General features: G+C 41.5%; 1 protein-coding gene across 1 annotated transcript in view; it reads left to right on the top strand.

Moving 5' to 3' along the window:
• Window positions 1-1,971: 1,971 nt before the first annotated feature.
• Window positions 1,972-23,125, top strand: part of LOC308393079 (diacylglycerol kinase delta) — a 93,427-nt gene continuing 72,273 nt past the window's right edge. The window contains exons 1-3 of the mRNA XM_080876556.1: window positions 1,972-2,236; window positions 3,303-3,670; window positions 5,298-5,402. Of these exons, the coding sequence (XP_080732682.1) occupies window positions 3,581-3,670; window positions 5,298-5,402 (195 nt within the window). The 5' untranslated portion in view covers window positions 1,972-2,236; window positions 3,303-3,580. The remainder of the gene's footprint in view (window positions 2,237-3,302; window positions 3,671-5,297; window positions 5,403-23,125) is intronic.

Raw genomic sequence — 23,125 nt, 5'->3', positions numbered from 1 at the left:
GTAATTCCATAAGCCTCCTTTCATGTATGGGACCGGTTGGGCCGGGGGTCTACTAAAGCAGCAGACAGGTATTGGAAGGCCAAAAGGGCAGCTACAGAAGCGTTCGGGAAGGCTGTGGAGGAGGACTTTTGGCAGGCCTCAAAGAAGTTTTGGTGAGCAGCAATTCAGTAATTGGTTGGGTAGGAGAACTTCTGGCCTTTGAGGAACTCCTATCCAGCCAAAATTTCCACTGTAAAGGAGGCAGAGCCTTAGGACTTGGTGGAAGTGTCACCAGTTACATTATTACTTGTAGATGTTGCTGGGTTATTGGAAAGCTCCCTGGTGGTTTAGGTGAGATTTTCCCTTAAATCTTAAGGACTCTGGACATTCTGGAGCTGTCTTGGTTGACATATCTCTTTTATGTTGCATGCAGGTCTGGGACTGTGCCTGTAAAGAGGCAAAACCAGTATGGTGGTTCCCCTTTTAACAAAGGGGGACTGCAGGGTGTGCTCCAATTACAACCTTCGAAGGAAAGTTTATTTTAGGTGCTGGAAAAGAGACCCTGGAAGACTGTTGAACCTTTGATTCAGGAGGAGCAAAAGGGATTCCTTCCTGGCCATGGAACAGTTAACCAGATCTTCACCCTTGTAGGACCGCTGGTGGAATCACAGGAGTTTGACTATCCAGACTATATATGTTTTGTAGATTTGGAGAAGACTTACGGCCTTACAAAGGTCCCTGGGGCACCTGACGGCTATACTGTAGGAGCATGGTGTCCCAATCCTGTCCTTGATTTTCATGGACAGGATCTCAAGGCATGGCCAGGATAAGGAGCATTTCTGCTTTTTGTAAATGATGTGTTGCTGTTGGCATCTTCAGAGTGTGCACTGGAGCACTTTGCAGCTGAGTGTGAAATAGCTAGGATGAGATTCAGCATGGTGGAATGCTCCTACTTTGTACGTAGAAATAGGTAGAAATAGCATGCCTCAAACAAGGGACTTCATGTATCTTGAGGTCTCACTCACAAGTGATGGAAAGGTGGAGTGAGAATATGACTGACGGATTGGTGCACCGTCAGCAGTATTGCAGATGCTGTACTGAACTTTCCTGGTGTAGCTTTGTGTCCCGACCCTCACCTCAGGTCATGAAATCTCGGTAATGACCTTAAGAGTTCTGAATACAACTGGACGAATTTTCTAAGCCTCTGAAAGCGGGTGAGGAGCTGACACATCTGGAGAAATTGCACAGTTAGAAACACTGCTCCTACATGTGTCAAAGATGCAGTTAAGGTGGTTCTGCTTTGCGTTGTGAAGAAGTCACTTGAACTTCTTAAGAGGACTTCTTCAGTAACCAAGTGACTGAAGGTCACCATGTGACGTCTACTGTTTGAAGAAGTCACTTAGATGAGTGACAAAACGTTTCTTCCACTGAAAATGAAGAAATGAATGAAGAGAATGAACTTTCTAAGATTTCCTTACCTGGATGATTGAGCATGCTTTCCAGCTGCATACAGGTGTCCATAAACCAACCACGTCCATCATGCGCCCAAGTCAGCCCAGGCTGAGAAACGGTATACCGTGTGCACGTAACAACAACAAAGGATTGTTGGCATTTTAATCGACTTTTGCCTTTCAAATCAACGCTTGGCAGCGCTGTAATTACACACTTATTGTTAAGCGCTAATGCACAATCAGTAAAAGCTCATTGCGTGTTTGTTTTTTCTTTACCTCAGGACGATTTTGATTAAACGATGTCTTCCCCCTCATTCAAAGGTCCACTGTGTTAATTAACGTAGCTCTGCTTATGTTCAGCAGGTCTGTTTTTCCTGCTTGCAGGCGCATGCGTGTGTGTGTTTGTGCACGTTATTTGCTCTCAGTTTAACCCCGATACGGCGATTTGAAGCGTCTCAACACGGCCGCTTTTAAATCTCTCGCTCGCTCGCTCTCTCTCACCCCCTGCTCCCTCCCTCCCCTTCCTCCTCTTGCTACCTGATTCAGATCCGCTCCGACGCTATGCGTATGACCGCTCTCTCTGCAAGGCGAGCACCACCGGAGAGACCCGCACGCCGCCGCTGCTTCTCCTCCTCCTCCACCACCACCTCCTCCTCCTGCTGCTCCTCCTGCCGCTGCTGACCGCCGGCCGCCCGCGCAGCAGCACCCCGACGCCGGCTGGCGAGCCACCCAGACAGGGTAACCGGAGCGGGGCAGAAACAGCGCACCTGATCAAGCTCCGCTGGAGGAGAAATCAAGCAGCGAAGGTGAATAATAAAAACATTTTATAAAAACAGGAGGGCGCAGGAGGGGGGTTAGATATATATATGTGTGTGTGTGTGTGTTTGTTTTTGTGTGTGTGCAAAGCAAAGGAGGTGGTGCTGGCCGCAGGTCGCTGATGGACGTTTTGAGCTGAGGCTGAGCCCAGCTGATAGATATGCACGCGGTCCTTGTACACGGACCGGACTGTTTTTGTGTCGCGTGTCCGCCGACAGCTCCCGCGGTAAACAGCGAGGACAGACACGGCTGATGGATGGTCTGCGCTCGGCTCCAGCAAGCCCGCTGTGCGTGCATCCGTCTGCGTGTACGGCTCTCTGAAACATGTGAGCCACAGCAGCGCAGTTTGATCGGCTTTTTCAAAAGGAAAAGCCCGCACACGCACACACAAACACACACACACATTCTTCAGCATTTGTGCTGAAGTGTGTTTTTGAGCGCTTATGTGTGCAAGTTTTTTGGTGTCACCGGGGGCGGCAGAGAGGTGAAAGATGCGCAGACAGGTTTTTGAATAATCTGTCCAAGTCGTAATCAAGGAAACGCGCACACACACACACACACACACACACACACACACACACACACACACACACACACATATATATATTGACTGTAAGGGTGTGTGTTCCCGGCACTGCTGCATGCCAAAACACGTTGTGTGTGAGATACGCAGAGGCTGGTGATGAAGCATGTTTCTGTCTCCACCTCCCAATCATCGCTGTATGTATTATTATAATTGTTTGACTTTGTGTGACTTGCCTAAAAGGGCCCTAAAAAACCCCCAAAACACCGTAAACCTCAAAGTGTTTAACACTCGGAGACAGGAAGACCCAAAGAGGAACCGAGAAACAGAAGCGCCGTGTGCATTGTGTCTGTAGCACTGTCAGCTGAAAGCCTGCCATGGAAGGAGGAAGGCAAATTAATCAGCTGTGAAAGCCACACTTTGTTTATACATGTTGGGAACTTCCAGCAAAAAAGAGAGAGACAACCTCCCCCTGCCAAAAAAACCCGAGCTTTTCTCTGTTGATCAATAATTCATCTCTCCGTCTTTTCCAGAGTTGGCCCTGGATAGAGTTCGGCAGGAGCGTGGCGTCCCAGATCCTGCTGCTGCCGCTGCTGTCCCGTTCCTCATCATCTCTCTTCTCAGCCCGGCTTTCACCTGCCAAACTCCACCCTTCTTCCCTTCCTCCTCTCCTCTCTCATCCCCCCACCCCTCCACATCTTCTGCAACTTTTCACCCATCTCTCTCACCCCTTTCACACCCGTGTCTCTGTTTCTTCTTTGTTATCCTCGCCCTCCTACTCCTTCTCCTCTCCTTTCTCTGTAAATTCGTGATGGCGTCCAAACTGAACCCCAACGTCCTGTACGTGGCGGGGGCTGGAGAGTCGCTGGGATCACCGCAAGACTCTGAAAGGACTCATATTGTGAGTACAGTCCACTTCTTCTTCACACTTAAAGCTAAAATTGGAAAAAAAAAGAGAAAGAGAGAGAGATTGTGAAAGTATAGGTGGGGCTCCTCAACAGGTTTTGCTTCCACTTTCTTTTCCTTTCCCTTTCAGAAGGGGTAAAAATACAAAAAAACAACAACTCTACACTTTTAACAATGGGACTAGTCAACTTACACGCCCTAATTTATAAGTAATACAATCCCTTAGCGAGAGTCTTTTACCTCGGGTCGTGTCGAGATAACAAAAGCCTTGACTAATCTCGACCTGCAGGTGAAAGAAGACACGTGCTTTTAAACGAGATACCTCATCTGCATGGAGCAGCCTTTAAATACAGGAATTATTAACAGCCCCTTTGAGCAGCGAGTATAAACCTTCACTATATGTGACAAAGTTACCCTGGAAGGAAGCAGCCACGGGGAGATGTCCACTCTGCAGGGATCAGTGTGGATAAACTCTGAGAAAGATTCGGGAAATGTGTGAATGGGAACACAAAGTAAGAAAATGTAGCCGTTAAACTGTGTTTTTGATGACCAAAGACAGGATTAGAAATGAATACATCAGAGGGACATGTGCAGGATAGAGAATATAGTGGACAAAGGGTGCTGAAGATGGAGCTTTCAGGCAGGAGGAGAAGAGGAAGATCTCAGAGGATGTAGTGAAGGAGAACACACGGAGGGTTAGTGTGACAGAGAAGACCCTAAACGGAGCAGCTGAAAGAAAACGACTACATCCATCCGCCCCGACCTCCTCACTTTATCATTTTTCCCACACATCTATAGAGTATCAGCGACATGTACTGAATTTGACATCCCTGACTTCTTGACTCGCGGAAAAGCTTTGCAGCAGGCTCAGATTTCCCACTGGGGAGGAGGAGGTGACGTTCTTGTTTTTTTGGGGTGGTGGCTTTGTTTAAGAAGTTAAAACTACTCGCTCCACGATGGTGCGTACACGTAAAGCTCAGTCATCTTTGTTTGTTTTTTTTACGTTGCGTTTCAGTGAATGCAGAACCTCTTTTGTTCACCACAGGCAGCTTACTCGCCTGCAGCTACATCCTGCTCAAATGTGATTGGTCAGTAGCACTCAGGCTACAAACCAGAAACCTTCCGGTACCCAAAAAAATCTCGTGCCTATGCTGACATTTTCTGTTGTATATGCAAATATTCAGATCAGCGAGTGCCTAAAGTGCACTTATGTAGTCTAGGTACATCTTTTACAGTTAGTGTCTTTTATTTTGAAAATATTCATGCTAAAAAAAACCCTGAATCATTGGAGCAGCATTTTTTTTTAAGTTTTTTTAACTCCTATAAAATTAATATTGCTTTATTTTTTTTAAAGAGCTGTAAGAGCTACCTGAGTTTCTATGATTAGGTGATTACTTGGTCGATACCAAAAATTTGTACTATCGGTCCATTTTTACTTTTTCTGTGTAGGTGACGGTGGGATTTTACGTAAGTTTACCATAAAATGTTGCTCTGAGTAAAAAGCCCATCAGCCAAACTGCTGAATCAGTGGCTGAACGCTTCCACTACAGTTTGAAATGAGGACATTTTACGGCTCCTGATCTCACATTCATTTTCGGTGATTTTATCTCCTCTTCTTGCAGCCCGGTGAAGCAGGTGAAGAGTCATCAGACAGCGATGGAGAACAAGAAGAGACGTCACACAAGCTGATCCGCAAAGTTTCGACCTCGGGACAGATAAGGGCCAAGGTAGGAGGAAATGGTGTATGTGTGTGTAGGTGGGATTATAGCAGGTAGAAGAGCTTGTTTTTGACACAGAAAGAAATGAGGTAATATTAGTGAATCTGTATCATAGATGATGGATTCAGCTGCTTTTTTTTTAACCTTTCTCGACACGTTGCAGTGCTTTTAAGAGCTTTTCTGAACTTTATCCATTCTCGACCTGACTCCTCTGAGGTAAAAATCATCATTAGCGAACCAGAGTGCGGTAATATTTTTGGATTCAGGCAGGCGCTCTTCAGTTAGAGAACATTCATGGAAAAATCATGGAATTTCCGATCAGGGCCATGTTGATAACCCTGATTAAACATTTGAGCTGCTTACTTATTGAAGAACCTGCACAAAGTTTAGACTTATCACTGAAATGTGGGCATGTGCATGTGGGTCTGAAGGACCCTTGCCTTTCTCGGAGGCCTCGCATATGATAATCAAATGTATGTGAAGGGACGTTAACCGCTACCTTGCATCTTTAGCAGCCTTTTCTCTGTGTGACTGTCTCTGTCGCAACTTTATCAACCGTTAAATCAGACCTCTCATCCGACCTCTCCTCTGAGGTCAGCTAACTTCCTTCTAACGCCTGGTCTGTTTCCTGCCTGCGTCATTTTCCTCTCTTACCGCCACTGTGCTCATGAGCAGTGTTCAAATCAATGACAGCAGTAAGAGCTCCCTTTCTTACTGGACTTCTGGTAGATGTTATTGGCCTCTGGACTCACTCTTACAGTAAGATATTGATGGCTTGATAGTATCCTGTTACTGGCATTTAAACACATACACAGAAGTGTGTGTCGTTAGTTATTGATGAGCTAATAGCAATAAAGAGAAATGCATCATTATCAACAGAGTGATTAATGTGCAAATTATTATTCTGTATGAGTGTGTGCGTGCGTGCGTGTGTGTGTAAATCATTATCCATTACCTGTATTGACCCGCAGCTGTAAAACACACTCAGATCAATAGAAGACACAGGATACCTGCTATCCCTGTCGTCATGGGAATGGCATCCCATAATGCCTCATTTGTTTCTGTTGCAGACAATAGGATTGGATAACAGTCTAGTATTGATTGGCTGATCTCACTCGACACTTATATACACTAACATATGTGTGTGTGTGTGTTTTGTTTAGCGTTATCAGCAAGACTAGAACGTAGACAACCAAAATAAAAATAATAAGTAGTGTTTTGAAAAAAAAAATTAAAACTTATTTGGAAAAGAACTGAACTAAAAAATAAAGAGGTATAATGGAGGAATAGTCCTGTCTCTGACATATGCCCTCCATACAATAATAATTAAAAAGATTAAAACTAACATTAAAATTAATAAAAACTCAAATGAAAATATACTGAAATAAAAGCAAAAAAGTCTGTTAATCTGCAAAATATTTTCCTGTTTTTTCACATGCATCATCCAGTTTAGATGATTGGATTAAAAAAAAAATTAAACAATTGAAAGTACAAGGTACGGTTAAATCATACCGAAGGGTATATAACCTATAAAACACAAGACAAAAGCTTAAAAGCAATGAAAAAAAGAAAATTAAATTACTTGTGTCATTTACGTATACATATTTTTTTTTTTTTTTTTAGAGAAAACGAACTAAGAATTATTCCAAAATACTTGAATTACTTCTCACCAGAGCATCCATTCTTAAGTCATAAACCTATCTGCATACATATTCTATACTAGCAAAAACCTGCAGCACATTTTAAAAATTTTCATTTTCAGTGGTAAGTCAAACAAAAGTTTTTTGTGAACGTTACGTTACGTATTTGGATGCCGCGCACGGAATGTGGCACATGAAACAAATGCATACAGACAAATTTAAACAATTGATATCTGTAATAAATTTAGGGAAAAAAACATAGATGTTAAAAACTGCCGTATACGTGATTGGTATATGCTAGCTAAGGAGGAACGAGGGTACATACAGACATATATATGTTTATATAGACATATAGTGAGAAAAATTTGCAGTTTATTACATAAATAAACTTATGAAAAACATTTTTCATTTATTTCCTGAAAGACACAACCAAAGGTTACTAGGGAAAAATATGTATTCCCTGACCAGGTGGTGAGTGGTTACAGGCTGCTGGCTAGGTGAAAATTGCCAACGTCACCAATGGAAAGCGCAGGGTTGCGCGTAAACACTCAGCAACTTCATTTACTCTTGAAGAGTAAATGTGGAGTGTGCGAGGTTAACTCGGCGTTTTCCATGTAAAGTACAGGAGACCACACCAATCATAAGGACATCTTTGCTGCAGCAATGTCTTTTTGACCGATTCAATTCAGTGCCAGCCAGCAAGCACTTGCCAACCGATGGGGGCAGTGCACATTTTTCCTCCAATGATATGTGCTTGCCAGCAGGTTGCTGACCAGTCTCTCCAGCCTGGTATGACAGAATCCTAAAACGTCACATTTAATTGCTGTGATATTGAAAGTAACAGCTAAAATGTGCCCAAAATGTGGCTTTAAAGATGTGTAGATCGTTTCTCATTGGATGAAACAAAAATTGCTGCTGGTTCGGTTGCTGGTTGTTTGTGTGCAAGTGTGAGATGATTTGAGTTTGTGTAACTAGAGTCACATGACTTGCTGTAGATTAAGCTAGTCATCGACTTCAGGATTATGCTTCAGTGACAACAATAGGTTGAGAGGATTAATGAGCTTGTGTGTCCCTTCATTTCTCTGAGTGCATGCAGGCGTGTGTTGGGTGATTTTGGCTGAGTTTGTTATTTGCCAAAATGTCTCTTTCTTCCTCTATTTTTTATGGCTTTTGCGTGTGTTATAGCTGAACGCCATCACTACATCAGTGCTTCCTTGTCTGCTTCATTTGACTTGCTTCAGTTTGTCCCCTGCCTATTACCTGCCTTGTTAGAGCTGCGGTCTGTCGGCACACTTGTTAAGGAGGTGCTAATTCTCATCAACTGTGACATGACTTCCTGACACCATTAGGTTAATTCAGTTCCTCGGCGGTGATTCGCTAAATAATCATACAGATGTTGTGGTAGCTCTCAGAAACAAAGGGCGGGTCATTTCCATTTCACTGTGGAGACTGTGGTGTTAATTAAATATGTTTGGGTTTAAAGACCAGCTTTAGATGCACTGTACGATCAGCAGGGGATATGCTGGTAGTTAACTCATGAGATTTTCAAGCTAAACCTACATATTCAAGGCTCCACACAGGCCTTTGGCGGTTAACTTTGCCTAGTTAGCTGTGCATTTTCATACTATTTCTGATCGTTTAACAGTGTTATGTGTGAAATAATAATAGCACAGTTAACAAAACAAGTAAAAAAAATACATTTCCTGTGGCTCCGGGTAAAACTTCCTTGGTGGGTGCCAAATATATATACATTTATGTAGGTCAAACCTTGATATTTATGACTCTGCATGGCAATGACTTATGTTATAGTAGACCTGCAGACGAGCTCAAAAAGTGAACATAAATTAGGTAAATGTTCATTAGATTGTCCCTCTATGTTCATTAGTTAGAGTAAAATTAGAAGTCCTTGTTGTGTGTTTCTCTTCTAACAAAGTTGTTTCCTTTGTGCTCTTTATGGTGACTTGAAAGACCAATGATAACTAAGGGGACCCAAGTCCCCTCAGCCTGTTGCAGCTACATGACGAAACAGCTTGTTTTAGTTGGGTACAGCGGTTAAAAGGTTCATGAACATAGTGACCTGAAATCTGGCCCATGTTCGTGAAGTCAGAATAAACTTTTATTGACTTCATGTTCACAGGTCAAGATCAGTGCAGCGTCTGGAAAAAATAAACACATAAAATTAGCTAACTTGACAAATTAAAATTAGACCTGTCACAATACCAGATATTTAGGGCTTCCTAGTTCTTAAGTATGTAAGGATAGCCTAAAATACTTGTACCTGTATGCTACCCACCTGATTTCAAGAATTACTGGTGTATCGGCATTTAAAGTAGCAAACAAATTCTTGGAATTTTGATATTGAATGGTACCGCAAGTATTGTTTTTGGTGATATGCTAATCATGACATAATGTGAAACAAAGACATTTTATATCCAAAGGTTGAAGTCTCCACAGATGGTGAAATGCAACTTGACTAGTTGACAAGGCGGTAATTCTGCTGTTTGTGAATTGACTTCAGTTTTTGTCTTGGACTGGCTTGTTTATGCAGGCTTTTCAGAAACTAAACCCAATGCTCTCTGAAAAAAGACAAACCCTTTTGTATGTGTGCGGGTTTTTTCTTTTCTTTCGGTGTTAAAGTTGTAGCCTGGGCGCAAAGATGGGTGTACTTCATAAACCACAATGTCCCCATTTGAGCGGTTGTTATATCTCATGTCCTGTTCTCCATTTCCTGTGTTTCTCAGCCTTTAGTTCTCATGTCTGATATTGTTATCATTATTGGTAAATGGTACATTCATATCAGTATAATGACATGCTCAAATACCCTTCAAACAAAACCAAAATCTTCAACCTCTAAATAGCTTGTTTCCCTCGTTTCTACGGTGCTTAATATCCACCAGCAACAGATAAAAGCCAGCTGTTGGGACGTGAAGTTTCAGCAGAGCTGTGACAGCATTTCTGTTCACACAGCTCTTTAGAGTAAAGATGACGGTTTCTAAATTTAGTGAGGTTTAATTTATCTAACCAACTACCTGACTAAAATAGAAACAGACTCTGAAGAAACTCTGAACTGTATTTAGAACTGATTACTACGACGGTTAGGGCCAATACAAGCTGCCAGGGTCATACTGTTTGACTCTGCTCTTTATTTCTCCATAATTTTGCTTCTGTATTTAGTAAATATAAAGTGGAAGTCTATTAACTTTTTGTGTCAGATAGACAATTCAGTGAACATACTGCAGCTTCACATATTTCAGCCAGTAAGTAGCATAAATTAGAACCACATAAACGATGCGTCACTAAGGATTAGGGCTGAACGATTATGGAAAATAATCTAATTGCGATTTTTTGCCCCAATATTGCGATTGCGATGCGATATGCGATTATTTTTTAAGGTCTTTGTCTTCTGTATTATTAAACAAAGACAAGCAATACATCATATAGTATGGCCAATACTATATTACATTAATTTTAAACTGTTCTTTCCTGGAAGACAGACCTCTGTTATGATGACATGAGGTGATGCATGAATTGATGACTGACATTTTTATTTAACTTCTTCAATCACAACAGTATATTTGAACATACACAATAGTTTATTTTTAGCTTACAAACATCTGAGCATAAAGTGCTGACAAGGAACCCTGGTGTAAACATTAAAATGAAAGTCAGTACAATGTGCAGATTGCAGAAATATACATAAACAAAATCAGTGGCTTTACCACACTCAGTTTTTCGACATCTGTGAACTACTAGACAGTCATTCAATTAAAAAATAATATTAAATAAATAAAACTAATAAATAAAAAATACACACATCTTACTGATCTCTGCAGTCAGTAACATTACACATAAAGTGCAAACATAATAGCAATTGTATAAACACACACACAAACACGCCTTTAAAATTTAAAGGCGTGAAATTGGACGGTCTAGCCTTCTGAATCAGAAGGCTAGTTCTGATTAGCGTCACCGCTGTCTCGGTGGAGTTTAATAAACTCGGCCGTCTGCTTCTTGCTATCTAAAATATAACCAGACACTGGTGTAAATTCTCGACTGTCTCATACTTCTGTTTAATAAGTTTTCTGTTTGACGTTTAGTCAGCTGTGTGAAAACCAAGGAGGAACCCACCCGGGGGATTAATAAAGTTTTATTTGATCTAATCTAATAACTTTAATCTCAGCCAAACCGATTTACTCACGAACAAACAAAACACTGAAAAAAGCCCAACAATAACATTTTTAGGTTGTCTAAGTGACTTATATATTACGTTTAACCCGAGCAGCGAAACTCCGCGGTGATCTGAAAATGATGTGCCGGGAGTTGTGCCGTTCTCGGCCGCATCAGTAACCCTCGAGCTCCCGGCTAGCTGTCGAGCTGGTGGGTAGCAGACGCCTCTGAAAACGTCGAAGCACTTTTGCAAATATGGGATATCTTGATAAACCGAGCAGATATTTGATGTTTACACAACTACTTTCTCGCCTGAAAATATGTTAAAAGTTTATTTTGTGACCCAGAAAGATTAGTATGAGTAATTTTAAAACTTAGTAGCGGCCGCCATTGTTGGAAACTGGAGTTTGGCTGGGCCGCGCTATGAATTCTGGGATATGGTAGTAATTTGGACAGCCTTCGGCGCGTCGCTGTGACGTAATCGGTCTACAAATGCGGCCTCAGGAGGATGCAGCCCATGAATTTGGACATGTCCAGAGTATAATCGCAGCCTTTGCGGTTAGAAAATTGCACTTGATCATGTCGCGATATTATCGCAAATGCGATATATCGTTCAGCCCTACTAAGGATACGGTAACAGTTCAGTATAGGTCATCAATACTGCATCTGATAATGAAAAAAGACACATTTTTAACGTGCTTCATGTAGTAATTTATCTATTTCAAGGCAAATAATTACCATCAATTAACATCTTAAAAGCTTTTTTCAGTCTAAATTGCTGACATTTAGACCCTGTGCTATATGAGTATACGATGACTGCATGAACTGTTTGCATTGTATTTCAGCTGCAGTACACTGTGCATGCAGGCATTGCTGCAACCTTATCTCAATAAGACATCTTCACTTCTCTCCACAGAGGGCAGCTATTTGTTGAGCATTGTTGATTATCTTGGGAAGCTGTTGAAACAGTGGTTACATGTTTATCGGCCTAGCTGCAGGCTGATGGCTCACTTGAGATCTTGAAAAGACTAAATCAACGTTAGTTGCTAAGGATTGTTCAGCGTGTTGTGTCTTAAAAAATGTGGCATTTTTGCTTAAAAAAGTGAAACAAAAAGAAAGGAGAAGCTATGCAAGAGAATTCATATATCCACTTTCATTTTGTTAGCGTTTGCGGTGTTCCAGCATTGTGACATCTACATGGTTAGGGCTATTTCACCACTTGCTTCTTTGGCATGCTCTTGACAGCATGTGACAGCAATTTTTTTTCGCTTTCATTTGAATGGAGATATTTTTCAAAATGAAAGTATAAAAACCCTAAAAAACAGTTCAATAGTTGATTGGTAGATTGGACTGTGAAACTGAGGGCACTGCACTTTTGATTGACGACTTGTTAGCCACCTAACATATCCTGGATAATCCTCCTTTCTGGCTCTAATAATTATGTGAACTTAATTTTATTCAATTTTATCTGAAACGGCCAATTGAGCACATGAAGTCATCGGAAAAATTTTTACAGAGGTCAAGAATTATAGCCAGTTCTTGAAGCCGGGGGTGAGAACACCAGGGCCTCCACCTTTGATGGCCACCTGATGCACTAAGCACCGAAGCATCTCCACATCAAAAGGTTTCAGTTGAGGTGCCTCTTAGGTGAGGTATTCCTACTGGGAGACCGAAGACTCGCTGGATAGTCTCTCGACTGTCTTGTGAACGCCTCGTTGTCGCCCCAGATTAGCCGGAGGAGGTGGCAGGGTTGAGCTTTTTTTTCAGACTGCTGTCCCTGCGACCTAAACCTGGATAAGCGGCAGAAAATGGATGAACATGACAATATTATTCAAAGAAATTTAAGTTACAAGTACTTTCATGATAGCTTTTTATACCTGGAAGGCATGCCCATCTTTTCTACGCACTATGGTGTGACAACCTTGACAGATGTGCCTGCCTTTGAGAGGCAATGGGAAAAAGTCAGATACAGAAAAGCTTGCTAGCTAACTAACTTGTTTCTTTCCCCCCAACCTTTCTTTGTCTGGCCTCCCTTTACTCAAAACCTGGCACTATTAAGATGTTATGCTAGTGAGTAGAGCCACAAACTGTTTACCACCACAGATTTACTTTGATTTGCCTGTTTCCACTGCACAATGGATTTCTGGTTTTCTAATTCACCACAGGATGGTCAGGCAGCAGCATCTTTGGAACAGGGAGCAGTTCTCTTGAGGGAAATTATCATCTGATGTTAAATTGTGAGAAACAAAAACTGCTGGATGTGGTGGCTTTTAAGTTTTGCGCTGTCAGCTGTCTTTTTGTCACATGTTGTTGCAAAAGTTCTGTTTGTAACTCAATGTGTCTGCGTTCTGCGAGCGATCTCTGATTTTCTTACTTTCTTTTTGTCTTTCCTTCTTTTTTTGTCCTTGTCTACCTCCAGGCTCAATTACGTAAGGTTTCGCACTCTTTCTTTACTCTCCTCTTTTTATTTTCCCAATCCTATTCTCCTCCACCTCCTCTTCTTCCTCCTCCTCTTTGCAGTACTCACATTTACTGTGTGGAGGATAAAGGAGACACAGGAAGAGAATGAAGCAGAAAGGCTTCTGTGAATTGTGTGTTTGTGTGTATGTAGCACTACCACTTACGTTTTGAGTAGGCCGCCAACTGTTATGTTATGTTATGAAAGTAGACAAAGACACACACACTCATAAACGTGCAAAGAAAAGGCCAGTCCCGTCATTAGGTTTTCACCTTCGTCTCCTCTCTACCTTCCTCTTCTTTCTCATTTGTCTGTTCCCTATTCTTTTGTAATTTCTTGCTGTGACTTCCCCTCCTTTGGAGTGATCACGTCACATCCTGTCCCTTTCCTAACATCCAAATATTTTCTAGAATTTCTAAAATTGGTAACTTCTTAACCAAAACCCTTTCCTTCTAAAATAGCAGCAGCGCCACTTCAGATTATGTAACCAGTCGTATTTCTGGCTTTTAGAGTGGTGATTAACAGGTAACACTTCTTCTTTTTTCCCCCCCTCGCTCCTATTCCTGTGGATTTCCTGCACGATGCTTTGCTGGAATCAAACCCACTATATTTGTTCTTTTTTATCTGCATCTCGCTCCCAGTGCAGAAATCTGTGTGGGTGTTCACTGCAATGGAGATGAGGACAAGTTATAGATGTGTGCGGATGGATAGAGAGGGGGGGTGACAGACATGGCTTTAGGAGAGTGCACGAGCGTGTGGGACGGCCGGTGTTGTGTGTCTGTGTGCTGTGCTTTGATTTGTGCCCTCGGCTTGATGCGATACAGATGCAGAAGTGTTCGGTTCAACACGGGAGAGGGAGAGATGGAAAAAGACGGGGAGAGGAGAGAGAGATGAAGATGGACAAAGGGGAGAGAATTAGCAAGTGTAAGAGGGAGAGAGGTGGAGGCAGAGTGGAAACACATCCAGAGTCGGTTATATAAGAAATCCACACAGCGAACAGCAGGCTCTAATATCCATATTTACCGTTACAACAGGTTGGCAGGACTGGTGAGGAGGCGGCTTGACTATTTAAAATGTGTTATTCAGTCACTGGTACAAAGATTGCTCAAAACACATTGTTTGTATCCTTAAGGCTTAAAAAAACACGTGGTCGTTGCTAGGGCTGTGCGATATGACCAAACTCTCATATCCCGATATAAGAAATCTATCGTCCCGATATCGATATAAATCACAAAAATGTAACATTTTCTGTAAATTCTGTGAATCTCTGGCAGCTCGACTTGCGTGAAGTGTTTCCAGCTGCGCGTCATGTACCTGGAGTTGAGTGTTTTAACCGATGCATGAAACTATACATTTTTAGACATAAGTTGTAAAGGCCGCCGTTTTCTTTGTATTTATTACACGGCGTGCTGCGGGGAAAAGCCTGTTCTAACGTTTGAGTCTAAGGTTTATTTTCTAGCACCTGGCGGCTCTTTTTTGCTTCTCATCCGTAAATAATCTGCTCTTTCACGAGATTCAGTTTATTTTGAAAAGTCTCAACAGGATCTTGAGCTTTATTGTGAAAGGTTTATGTGGAACATAAACAAGCGGACACGCGATGGTGTTACCGTCGTTGTTGCTAACGACAACGCATAAACACAGACACTTGTCCGTTCATAGTGTGGTTATATAAAATATAAGAGAAAGAGAGAACTTTAAGAAATTAATATAGCCACTACAATGACCATCAAAATGATGAAAAAATATTGCCGTAAACAGTTTATTTTGCGACACCACGAAACAAACGATAGCGTAAAATGAAACGATAGATGTTTTTATATCGTCATCCGATATATATCATTATATTGAACAGCCCTAGTCGTTGCATTATCTACCTCAACATTTAGGACATTTGATCAGCTCGTTTTTGTATATTCAGCTACTTAACCCGGCTTTCGGGTTTTCTTCTCCTCCTTTAAAGCTTTCATGATACACGTTACGTGCTTGTCCCCTGCTAGCTGCCAATTTAAATCCCGATTTAAGTTCTGGAAGGTTTCAGTGAGGTAAAAGACTGAGAAAAAAAAAGTTTCGATTCACTTGGAGAATGCCGTTACTTTTCTCGATGTGTAGATAGCAGGATTGTCTTTAGTTTCCAGAAAGCATCTATACCCCATGAATGTTATTTGTTGAAAGCAGTGACACAGTCCTGAAACAGAGGAATAACTCCTTTTAGACCACTTATTCATTTTATGTAGGATTAGCAAAGCCTATTTACTAGTTGGAAATGTTTCTTGTGCACACAGCCAAGCCAGCTAAAACTGTCTTTTAACTGTAATGAAACATCTAAGCAATGTATTCATTTCTTGGAATAAACATCGAGAAATACAGTCAGATCTGCCTGGGCCTTAATGATGGAGCAATTAGGTAGGTACGTTACATCATTGATCCCACAACAACATTGTTGGATTACAGCAGCAAGATAAAGAACAGAAGGGCCTTATATTGTGAGAGAGTACAGAAGTTTCTATGTAGAACAGTGATAGTGATTGGTTTGGCTCTAGCAAATGTGTGCCTTTTAGCCTGGATTATATATTTGTTGGTTCACATTTGTTTAGGGATTTTTCATATTTGCAGTTGGTTATTTGGTACCAGCTGAAAGCCCTCATAGCCAGAACTTTGTTTGACTTACCAAGATGATAGCCAGCTCAGCACGACTGACTCTTTTTAGGTTTATGTAATCCTGATTACAAAAAGATATTTTAAGTATATTGTACTTACTTCGTATTATAATCCCGTGAACATTAATTAAAGTAAAACCATGATTTATTTATCAACAAACGACAAGTTAAAATTCACACACATTAAGAAAAAACAACAAAAAACTCCAAAATGTCAATCCCAAAAGATTTAACCTACATTTATGCACGAAGAGGTTGATGATAAAAAAGCATGACAAACTTAAAAGGAAGTGGCCTCAGTATGTGCCCAGCTGTAGTAAGAATGTACTAAGGATGCTAAATTTGTAGAAGGAGAAATACAATTTTGTGGAAACTCTATTACTGGGTATTAATATTATTAATGTAACTAAATAAGTTAAGTTATGACTTGATAAAACAATTCAGGTTAAAAATAATTTCACACAAGTAAACCTGAGATTAGTACCTTGACCCTCTTCTTTACCGCCACGCTGGTAAAACGCAACGCTTATCAAAGACAGGAAAGCACAGACTAATTAACTGGTCAGTTGGTGATGGCGAATGAGAGGTCATAACTGCTCTCTAGCCTTGTGTGACTGAGACCGGGACTCAACAAGTACACCCAAATCAAAGAATGTGCTGTAGTAGGTCTATAACTACTATATTTTGTGCCCAGTCATGGCCTACTGACGTTTTACAAACACACGACCACTAACCACGCAATGTTAACTTGTTTGCCATTTTAGATGTATGACCATTATTGTGACCCCAGTCATATAGACCTAGAGACTGGTCTGCAACCATCTGGCAACCACCAGTTGTGAGGGGGAAAAACAGTATCTTCTGCTACAAAGTGACTGCTAAAGTTCAAGTCAGGCAGATCTACATACCGGTCAGTGACACCCTGCAAACCACCCATCACTAGAGAAAAAAATCCGTTCCCCAAACAGTTGGCAAAAAAACTCCTTGCGATTTCTTTGGTTGCCAACATATTGCTCTGATCGTACTTTCAATGGAATCAAAGGGCTTTATTACAAACTCTCAGCTATCCAGGGATTACACTTTGTTTTTTACAGTACCTATCCAATATGGCGAACAACTTTGAATAATGTGCGCTTGACGTCACGTGAGAAACCTCAGTAGTGCCACAGTGACATTTCCTTTACTGTAAAGCTTTGTGAACTAGGGCAGATAAATCGACGTTTCTGCACATGATAAGAGTTCATGTGTTTAACTATGTGCGGTTGTTTCTCAGATGTTTGATTCCTCACAATGGGGCAACCGTGGCTCAGGGGGTTGGGAATCGCATCTGTAACCGGAAGGTCGCCGGTTTGATCCCTGGGCTCTCTGTCCTGGTCGTTGTGTCCTTGGGCAAGACACTTTACCCTACTTGCCTACTGGTGTTGGCCAGAGGGGCCGATGGCGCGATATGGCATCCTCGCCTCTGTCAGTCTGCCCCAGGGCAGCTGTGGCTACAACTGTAGCTGCCTCCACCAGTGTATGAATGTGAGAGTGAATGAATAGTGGCATTGTAAAGCGCTTTGGGTGCCTAGAAAAGCGCTATATAAATCCAATCCATTATAATGACTCTGACTAAACATCAGTATCTGTCATCAAATGATGAACAATGCTCTTTCAGCCAGACTCCTGATTCGTTGCCTGTAAGACATTAATTTAGTTTTGAGTTAATAAATGTTAAGCTTCTTTTGACGCTCGCTATCATTATATACATTTGAAAATCAATGAAAAGATTGATGGTTAAAATATTTCTTGGTGGTACTTTTACTGTTCCTGCGTTCAAGTACGAAGCAACGACACACAAAGCAAGTGGTTGTGTATCGCCTTTCAGAGTATTAATGGTGACATTTTAAAAGTAGTTTGAACAGTGAATAAACATTTTTTTCCCCTTAAAAGCTTCTTTCATGATTTGCAGTTGCAGCGTTCAGCAGAGCACTTTAAAATATTACTCCCTGTAATTTATAGGTAATGTATGATAAAGTGGCTAACTCCCAGGATCCACAAAGGGCACCAATGTGTATTATTGATCTGCTCTGATGAAATTACTCTACATAAGCTGTTTATCATACATGCATGAACACACACGCACACAGTCTCAGGGCCTAATTCGGAGTCATTCTGTCTCCTCGACTTCACCGGTGTTGGTTAATTGGAGCCGTCAAACTCAGTTTCTATTGATTTGACCTCATGTTTCCCCGAAACGCCAGGCCGTTCGACAGGGGGACTCTTTACAGTCAAAGAAAGAAGAAAGTGCTAGAAAACTCTGGGCTGCATTTAAAGAAAGCAGGAAATCATTTAAAGAAGTGTGAAGAAACAAGCTTTGTTTGTGGGTTCAGGAGGAAAAGCAAGACTTGTTAAGTCATTTTTGAATAACAGGAAAGTTCACAAATCATATTGTTGTAGCGAAACTCTACGAGGTGTGATATTTCTGATTTATCATGATGAAGAACATTCAAATTATTCTTTTTGTGAACTTAGCTAAAATAAGATCACATACTACAGAAATGAGTGAAATCTACTGAGGGAAACAGCCTTGAAGCCCCCCCCTCCCCCTGTTATAAGAACGTAACTTCCTTCTTATTGCTGCCTTTACTTCCGATCTTTTATTTATGTCCTCTTTTCACCGCATGTCTTTTGCGGTCATTCATTGAGTCTTTCATTGCTCTTCATTTATCCTACATTGATCTCTAAATGCTCCCCTCTTTCTCTTCTCCGACCTGTCCTTTCATCATCCCGCTATTCCTTCCTTTCTTTTCATCCGCTCGTCCTTCATCTGTTTTGTGAAACCCCTCATAGTTTTTCAAGCTTCTTTTCAATCGTTTAAGTTCAGGTCCTGCTCACGTTCAGAGTAGTGGCTATCTGGCAGTCCAGAATATACAACATACGTGTTCGTGTTTTGTAGCTGAGAATTACCGGTCATTGTAATGTGACTTTTTTTGTATCATTTGTGATTGAACTGGTGAAAGATGCCTTTGAAAAACATTAAAATACTGCAGAGGAATCTGAGTCAGCTCATGTCAGGTCTGTGTGTAGTACTCTTGTAAATTCCGTGCTTGGTCCAGGCTGGATAGATTGGGTCTAGTCTGGATTCATCAAACAACCCTACAAACAGAATTTGGTTGAGTCAGTGTAACAGGGGTGTCAATCATAAGGACCAGAGACCACAATCGGCCCAGGAAGAGACTCCAGTAGACTCCTGTCCCAATAGACAGCTTTGGAAAATGGGAAGGAGGGCATATATTTTGGACCTTTACCTGTGTTTTCACAAGTTTTACAGTTTCTCCTGCTGATAAAGACTTCCCTCACATCCATTCATACAACACTAAAGTAACTAAATAGACACTGCCTGACAATAGATAAAGAGTTAAATGTCAGAAAAGTCCCTATTTTTTTTACTATCCATTGTAGACATTTTCTGCGACTTAACCAAACATGCCTAGTAATATAGTAACATAGTAAGTAAGCCACATTCATTTTGATTAGCTAGCATTGTGGCAACATGTCCATTGGTCACAAGAATCGCTACTCCTACTGAATTAACTTAAACTTAAACAAGCTGATCATGGGAAAGGTCTTAACCCAAACTGTGCTAAAGGTTTTAAAGGAAGAATCCCTTGGATTTAGATGAACTGCAAACTGGATGAGTAACATCACTGATGTTTGGTTATATTGGTCTGTAAGGTCTTAATGCATGCTCAATCATCCAGGTAAGTAAATCCCAAAAGTTGATTCTGTTGATCTGGACGTAGCGTTTTCAGTGGGAGAAACGTTTCGTCACTCATCCAAGTGACTTCTTCAGTCTCACCTGACTGCAGGTTTCCCCAGACTTATTGTACATTTTCACAATAACTGAACCTAGCCCACTTAATGAACAATGGGCTGGGAGGCCTCTCTATGGTAAATGGCCTGGACTTTGAACAGTGGTTGTTGATCAATGGTCACAACAGTTTGCAAATTAGTGGTCAAGAAACTGCTCTCACAGCCCATTGTTCATTCAGTGGGCTGGTTTCAGTCACTATGCAAATGTACTGTTTATAAGATTGGGGAAACCTGCAGTCAGCAATGAAGAGAATGAAGAAGTCACTTGAATGAGTGACGAAACGTTTCTCCCACTGAAAACGCTACGTCCAGATGAACAGAATCAACTTTTTGGGATTGGTCCGTAACAGTATCACAATGTGACTAGCTGGGGATTCTACAGAGTTAGCAAATGCTGCGTGAATGGAACAATTACATACTGTAGTAAGTTTGCAAGCCGTGCATTCTCGGATGGTTGCATTCAGAACTGGGAGGGTAAACAGCTTTTAATGTCTGACCTGAGTGTGTGACATTTTCATTCTAGGCGATGCAGAGGCGTTAATGTCTAGAAAAGTTTGGGGCTTTTGGGTAGAAACAATGGCAGGCTTTTGAGAGCCCTTATTCCTTCTGTTGTTGAGCTAACTTGACAGGTAAAGCTAATTTTCTTCTTCTCTCAGAGCTCTAAAGGTCTAAAGAGTCCTTTGAATGTAGATTATGTAGTGTGGTTGAAGCAATGTGAAAGCAGTTGAGATTGTTTTGATTCAGCAGAAATCTATATCTATCAATCTATTGCGCCTGAGTAAAGCGCGCATTAGAAAAAAAAAACACTGTTGAGCTTTGATTCTATTTTTATAGTCTTGATATAGCACTACTTGTGGTTATTTTCTTCATGATTACATGTTTATTGTGGTTGCCATCTTTGGCTTCACTCCTGCAGAACGTGCTGTGCACAGAGGTTTCCTCCTCACATCTCTCATGTTTCACTGCAGGTTTTCGTGTCTTTCATTTTTTTTGTTTTATTCACGTTTTAACATCATTGTTTGAGCTTAATGTGTCTGTCAAATGCTCACTTCCCACCCTCACCTCAAAAGCTGCAGCATTTCTCTCACAACAATCCGAGCTGAGCACAAACATCAAAAAAGATTTAGATCAGTCAAACCAGGTTGACTTCAGGTGCATTTCCTCGTCCCGGCATCCCCGTATTGATCTCTCTCCTCACGCTTTCCTTTCTCTTGATTTCATTTCCCCTCCCCTCGTCTCCATTTTGCTCTATCATTCCCTTTCCTATGCATCTACCAAGCCTGAACCGTCATCAGTCTTCCGCAGGCAGCAGGCCATTAAAGAAAGTGTGTGTGCTGTGAGACAAAGTTGATGAGTTATCTGCAGCAGCTGTGTCTACCATGTTGACGCTCACTCATGGAAATGTGCTAATGATGAGGAGAGAACAATATCTTGTGTGTGTGCTCATGTGTGCTCTCGGTCATTAGCAGAAGTGTGTGTGTGTGCATTTGTGCTATCACTGACGGGCGTTTCAGTCTCGGCAGGTGTGCAGTTGTGTGCTAATGTGCTAACGGTGCGTTATCAATCAGTGAAAGGTGTTGCGTCCATGCGCATTTACCGCTCGTGTTCCTCTGCTCGTTACCGGAGACTGACAGCACAAAGCACGAGTTTCGGCGTGTTTGTCTCGTGCCTCTGAAGCGATATCTCTCTCTGCCAGCAGGAGATGGATAATATACCCTCAACTGGTTCCGTTCGCTGAAGCTGCGCAGTTTGAGTTGACTTTCCTCACAGGTTTCTGATAACATCTGCAAATGTGTCTGTTTTTTTCCCTCGTAGCACCTGCAGGTAAAGGCGCTATGTGCAGCGTTTTCAACATTTTACAACTACATTTACAAAAAAGTGTAAATAAACATGAAATGATTTGCAAGTCATTCGAATGCTATAAAACAGCATATGAGCTGTTGCAGCTGAGAAGTGTCATTTGTCATTTCCTCGTTTTTAAAGCTGAAAAAGGAGCGTTGTGTTGTCACCCTGCCGCTCGGGCCGACAGCATAGACACCCAAGTTTGCGAACTCAGAAATTAGGCAGTGTACAATTCTGATACACTTCCATAGGTGTGTTTTATCTACTAAAGATCTCAGATGAGTTTGAATCTCGGTCAAGTTTTCTGAAAATCTTGATAACAATAACCTGAGAACAAGGCGACTGAAACTGATACGATAGGTGTATCTACCAGAAGGCTGAGTGGTAGCAGTGGCGGCTGGCAGTATTTTTTGCATAGTGCCGCGAAGAAATCGAGGTGCATGAGGCAGCAAAGCAAGGCCGTTGCATTCAGCCTTGTGACACGGGTCACCTGCTCAACCATCGAGCTAAAAACCCAATATTTTGTAGTTTCAAAAGGCAAAAAACGTCTGCGTTTGGAGTTTGGAGGGGTCATTCTTACATCGAGTGATCTCACTGCTCATGCTTCAGGATGAGGTTCAAGTCATACACGTCACAGATTTGTGTCATTTTAAATGTGTTGCTTGGTTAGGTTTCATAGAAATCACATGGTTAGATTGGTTAGAAAATGTAATGCTTACCAGGTCTTTTTAAGCTGCCTTGCTATGCTGACACGTCCTCCCTTTCACTGGACAGAATACACGCTTCTGATTAGAATTATACATCTCACTAAAACATGTCACTTACAAATTTGGTAAGTAACATGACATGAAAAAAGTGACCTGGCGATTGGTGTTCATTGCAAATAATTGCTTTCTGCTTTCACTTATATTTTACATGAAAGACTTTTGTATTTTGTATACAAAAGACTGAAGGCTGTGCAACTCTAAAGTGAGGTTGCAGGGTGGTACACTTGCGTTTCAGTGCATGAAAAAGTAAATTGGGACAACGTCCAAATATTGCAGAAACCCTATTAATGCTTGGCTGAAAGGGGAAGTTGGTGCAATGGAAGAGAACTGACAAATAAATGAAGAT

Source organism: Rhamphochromis sp. 'chilingali' (genome assembly GCF_963969265.1).
Source record: "Rhamphochromis sp. 'chilingali' genome assembly, chromosome: 1".
Taxonomy (NCBI): Eukaryota; Metazoa; Chordata; class Actinopteri; order Cichliformes; family Cichlidae; genus Rhamphochromis; species Rhamphochromis sp. 'chilingali'.
This window is presented reverse-complemented; position numbering and strand designations above follow the sequence as displayed.